This window comes from Lagopus muta, chromosome 21 (genome assembly GCF_023343835.1).
Source record: "Lagopus muta isolate bLagMut1 chromosome 21, bLagMut1 primary, whole genome shotgun sequence".
NCBI classification, from domain to species: domain Eukaryota; kingdom Metazoa; phylum Chordata; class Aves; order Galliformes; family Phasianidae; genus Lagopus; species Lagopus muta.
Window position 1 is genome coordinate 2,075,432 of NC_064453.1, and position 5,578 is coordinate 2,081,009.

Here is a 5,578-nt window from a genome sequence, read left to right on the forward strand (position 1 = left end):
AGATGCCCGCGCTCCCCCCGGCCCCGCCGCTGCCCGGCGGCGAGCGCTCCGCAGCCCAGCGAGAGTTAACGCCGGAGCCGCCTCTCCATTGGCGGCCGGCGCAGCGGCTGCGGAGCCCGCGCTTATAACGGGCGCGCGGGGCGGCCGCAGCCCCTCCGCCGGCACCGCGGCTCGGCTCCATGCGGCGGCGGCCGGCATGCCCCGCCTGCTGCCGGCCCTGCTCGCCCTGCTCTGCTTCGGGCCGCCGCCGCCCGCCCCGAGGGCTCCGCTCGCCGAGGCCGCGGCGCAGCCGGAGCCGGATGAGCCGTGGTGCCCCTACAAGGTGCGGCCCGAGGGCTCGGCGAGCGGGCGGCTGTGCTTCCGCAGACCGGCCCTGGGCTTCCAGTGCGCGGCGCGCTCCTGCCGCGCCCACCGCTCCCCGGGCGGCGCGCTGGTGGCCAACGTGCTGCGCAACGGCAGCGTGCTGCTGCAGTGGGCGCCGCCGCGTCCCGGCAACGGCCTGCGCGGCTTCGCGCTCAACTGCTCCTGGGACGGCACCTACACGCGCTTCCCCTGCGACGGCGTGGAGCTGGGCGCCGCCTGCCGCGACTACCTGCTGCCCGAGGCGCACGGCGGCGTGCGGTACCGCCTCTGCCTGCAGCCCCGCTACGCGCCGCCGCGCCCCGCGCCGCCCGCCCACTGCGTGGAGTTCCGCGTGGAGCCGGCCGCCATGCGGGACATCGTCGTAGCCATGACGGCCGTGGGGGGCTCCATCTGCGTCATGCTCGTCTTCATCTGCCTGCTGGTGGCCTACATCACCGAGAACCTGATGAGCCCCGCCGCGCCGCGCCGCGCCTAGCGCCGTTCTGCTCCGCCTGGCGCCGCTCTGCCCCGCTGTGCGGTCGCCGTTCCGGGGCCGGGGAGCCGCGCGGGGTCGGGGCGGGTTTGCTCAGGGCGTCGTCGGGAGCTTCGGTTGCTGTGGGTTCGTCCTTTCCAGACTTCCAGGAGTTGGGTTGTGGGTTGTTTGGTTTGTTTTTGTCTGTGTGTGTATTTGGAGCTCTTGTCACATAGGGCGGCTTTTCAGCTTGAGCCATACTGATTTCTGAAGTCGTAGGATCTCAGTGGATTAAAAATGAATCGTGGCAAAAATCCACAAGTGCCAGGAAATTTTCCATTTTAGAAGCAAGCGACAGATCCGGCCGAGGGGCTGCTAGAAGGCACTTAAGAACGTGCTTACTTTAAGCTTGTGCTTAAGTCTGATTGCTCCGGATGAGTTGGACTCGATCCTCGTGGATCCCATCCAGCTCGGGATGTTCGATGGCTCTATGCTTCTAGATGCGTGCATGGTTTTGTTGTTTGTTTTTTCCCTGAGGGGGGAACGCCATTGAAACCTGCGAGGACAGACGCAGAGCAGCCGCCAGCCACACAGCTGTGTGACCCAAAGGCACTGAGATCTTCCATGGGTGCTGCCTCGTGCTCCCCGAGCTGCAGGGTTGTGGCACAGGGTGCCCCAGCAGCATCGTCTCCCTGCGAGCTGCCCTAAAAAGAAATAAAACACAGTTTATAGGAAAATTCCGCCTCGTTGCAAAGTATGAACTGATCTCGAGTCTCTGAAATCCCCCCCACCCCTGTTTGTTTTAGGAACGCTGTGTGGAGCTGCACTAAGGGACACAAAACTCACTGATGTCGTAGCGGAGTGTTTTGAGCGTAGGAACACTCCTTGTGAACTGCTCACTCAATGCTGTAGTAAATAAGGTTTTAGCCATACTCAAGTATGAATTCTCTTGTGCCTTAGTGTTGAGATCCTGTCCCGTTTCTATCGGTGTATCTGTTCTGTAGTCCTCACACAGCTCTGCTGCTGGTCTCGTCTCAAACTGCTGTGTTGTTTTGTTTCTGAAAGCAAACTTTGCTGCTCATTACTTGAACTTTGATATAGACCTGAAGTAGTTCTGTTACCAGCTGTTGTGTTTAGTTTTTATTTAGTTTGTATGTGATAGAAGGTGACTTTATAGCACTTACACATACCGAAAGCAAAAGTAGAAAAACTCTTCTGTGATGGGGTATTGCAATCCAAATCCTTTGGTTCCATGCGTGCTCTGTTTGTGTCGATGTGCATCACTGGCGAATCACCCGCGGGCTTTTCTTTTGTGGAATAGTTTGCAGAGTATAAACTTGCTGTTAGAGAGTAAATATAGAAAGTATATGCAACCCCTGATAAAACGCAGTATTGGCACTAATCATAATGCCCTCGAAAACTTGAGAGCGGTCGGGAAGCTGAAGGTCTGTGTTTCACCAGGCAGAAATACCTGTTTGTCATCCCTGCTCTGTTTGCTTTCTCACACGCGGCTGAGATTTCACACTGCTCTCTATTTATTTGCCTGTGTACTTGATAGAAGCAGCCTGACCGTATCCAGCACGGCAGCAATGGAAGGACAGCATCTTTCATTGTCACCGAAGGACAGTGTCACTTATTTATTTCTTTATGTTGTCCCTAAGGAAGCTGACTGCTCAAAGACAAGGCAATCCCATTTTAAGAGCACTAAGACTGATTGCGTCCAGTGGTTTAGCTCAGTGAATTTAAACCCAGAGTGAATTTGGCTCCAAGGTCTCAGGTCAGTCTTTTCTGTAGCCAGTTCTGCACAGAGTGGCACTGATTTTGTACATCACTGTCAGCCAGCCTGACTGTTTTGGTCTTCATTTGCCAGATGTGAAAATTAACTGTATAACGAATGGGCTTTGTACCACGTTGGCATTGACCTTAATAAATGAAGAGAATAATGAACAAATCGCATTTAATGGTTCAAGAATTGTTTTATTTGCAAAGTGAACAGACCTGGTTGTAACGGTACTGCGCTGCCTGCTGGAAAATGGGGAATCGAAAACAGTTATAACACTTGATTTCTGTTTATTGGAGATTGAGACTGCAGGATCACGGGATAATTCAGGCTAGAAGGAATCCCTGGGGGCCATCTAATTCAACCTCCTGTTCAAAGTCATGCATGGAAACTCACCGAGCAAAAACCGCTTTCATCGGGGCAGCCTCGTGTCTTTGTTTTTTATGAGTGATCTCTATTCGACCTCTCCATGAGCTGCCCTCATTCCCAAATCCCTCTCAGTTTGCCAATTCAAGCTACTTGATTTTTTGTGCAGCCAGCACTGTTCATTGCTGTAATGCTGATGTAAGGAAACCGAGGGCCAAATTTAATTGATGGATTTGTGTGTGTGTGTTTTCCCTAAGACATCTCCCACTCACTGATGGGCTGCAGCTACCTGCTAAAACAGCACCTCTTGTATCTCCTGCGGAGAAGTTATTTGTAGTCATCTCACATCTTGATGCATCTGCCTCTGTGGATTGCATTGCAGCAGCGTGCTGGGCAGAGGGTAGACAGGCAAATGCAAAAGACGTAGAACAAGAACGTAAATCCTGCTGGAAGAAATTCTGTGCTTCTCTAAAGGATTATTTTTATCAGCATTTTTCTCCCCATGCATTACAGATGGGTTATGGGAAACAATATCTCCTAGCTTCTCTTTCATTTTCAGGGGATTAAGGTTTAATTGGACACGTCTCGGTGTCTGGAACAGATAATCAGAGTATTCCCTATTTCATTTTATGTGGCATTAAGTAAAATGTCTGCCAACTCATTAATAACTAGTAGGCTTGTTTATTGTGTTGTTTGGTTTTTTTTTACTCACGAGTGTAGAAATTTCTTGTTGGCAATAATGGCAAAGATTACACGCATATAGACTTGAAATTAATTTGCCTTCTTTGATTGCACAGTTAAAGAAAGCTTTATCCAGTACTTGCAGCAATTCCCAAAGCATGCAGAGCATCACACGGAGCTGTAATCAATCCTGGCCTGTCCAGGCAGCAGTAAAGAAGTAGCAGCACGCTGATTTCTAGCTGCTATGGCTCTTACATCCCCAATGCTCCAGGAAAACGTGGGGATAACTTCTAACCCCACTTCTGTGGGCAAACACGGTCTCCCTGTTGTTACCATAACAGGACTTGGGTATTAAAAATACATATGGTACTTTCCTAGGTGGTATTTTATTGTATTTATCTGGTAATTTCCAGTACAGCTATCAGGCCATCTCCATTTGAGCAGGATTTAAAATGGAAGGTTAATATGCTTGTTAACAGGTTTTTTTCTTTTTTTTTCCTTCTTGTCCTGTGCTAAATGTGAGGAAAACAGCTGCTTAAATTTAAGCTGCTCAAGCTCAGCCTGACCCCAGCTTTGAATCTTCTGGAAGGAGCAGTCTGAGCCTCGGGCAAAGAATCTCTGTTTAATTCCATTAGGGTGCTTTTTGTGGTACATAAAAGGGGAGGGCTGCTTGGTTTTGTTTGAAGGTGCAAGTGAAAGCTGGTGTTTTGCTTCCATGGAGACTTGGAGTTGAACTTACCAGACTGCAGCTTGCTGCTCTGTTTCGCTGTAGGAAGGGAGCTGGAAAAACCAAGGTAACTGTGTCACGTTTCCTGTTGAAGGCTCAGTACTATAGCAATGGCTTGGGTGCATTCTCTTGGAGTCAGCCTGAGCAAACAGAACCCGGCTGGCATTGCTTTCAGCAGTATCCGTTTGAGGGCCATCCAGCGCTCTGAGCATAGAAGGAAAGGTGTAAAGAAACCACAGGTTTACCTTCCTTCAACAAAGATGTTTTGCTTTTTGTCCTGGGGAAGCTGTGAGGAGAGAGAGAGAGAGGAAAACGGTTTTGGCGGGAAGCGGCGTGTGGAGAAGGGGAAGGGAGAAGGACGGGGAAGTGCTGAGGGGGGGCGGTTCAGCCGGGAAATGCTGGGGGAGGAGCGGGAACTGCGAGGAGGAAGGAAGGAGGAGGAGGAGGAAAGGCTTCAGCTGAGCGCTGAGGGGGCAGCGGCCCGTTGTGCGCGGGTCTGCGTCCCACGGCCCAGCTCCTCGCATCCACCGCAACATCGGGCTGCCACCTAGTGCTGGGAAAGAAGCGAGCCTGGAGCCTCTGCTTTTCAGGAAAAGAAAAAAAAAAAAGCGATTGCTTGGATCACTTCAATCACCCTCTGAATAATAGAGTATACAATGCAGAACCAGCATAGCAGCAGCTTTATTTTCCTTTTTGATAAAAAAAAAAAAAAAACAAAGCAAAAAACGACAGACTTGAAATTAATTACAAATAAGACCAGTTGGCGTTATGAAACCTCAACATCCTACACGCATTTCTCCATCCCAGCTGGAAAATCTTTCGTGAGCCTGTTTTCAAGGCCGCAAAGGCAAACGTTGGAAACAGTGGAAACCGAGGTGCCACAGCTGCCACTCACGAGCCCCCATGTTTCTGCGAAGCTGAATCAGACAGAAAGAAAAGAGAGACACGTTACACAGAGCAACTCAATGCTGACAATCACGTTGCTGACTCCCGCAACTCTTTCCTAATCCCTGGTTTACCAGCTCTGTACGCAGCCGGACCACAGCTCAGTGCCTGGCGGCGCTCTGGCGCCGCACCGCCAGCCCCTCTCTATGGTGTTGGCGGCGCTCTGGCACAGCACTCCGCCCCTCTCTATGGTGCGGGCGGTGTCGCCCGCTGCGCGGTTGGCCGCTGCGGGGCGGCGCTGCCCTGCTGACACGTCCCGGCCCCG

The 5,578-nt window shown here is 51.9% G+C and overlaps 1 protein-coding gene across 1 annotated transcript; it reads left to right on the forward strand.

The window, feature by feature from the left end:
• The first annotated feature begins 63 nt into the window (after positions 1 to 63).
• FNDC10 (fibronectin type III domain containing 10) lies at positions 64 to 4,690 on the forward strand. Its single transcript, XM_048967549.1, has one exon. It carries the CDS (start codon positions 197 to 199, stop codon positions 836 to 838), a length of 642 nt encoding a protein of 213 aa, XP_048823506.1. The 5' UTR covers positions 64 to 196; the 3' UTR covers positions 839 to 4,690.
• Positions 4,691 to 5,578: the final 888 nt, after the last annotated feature.

Coding starts and splice junctions, on each gene's coding strand:
- FNDC10 (XM_048967549.1), top strand. CDS start 197: ATGCCCCGCCTGCTGCCGGCCCTGCTCGCCCTGCTCTGCTTCGGGCCG.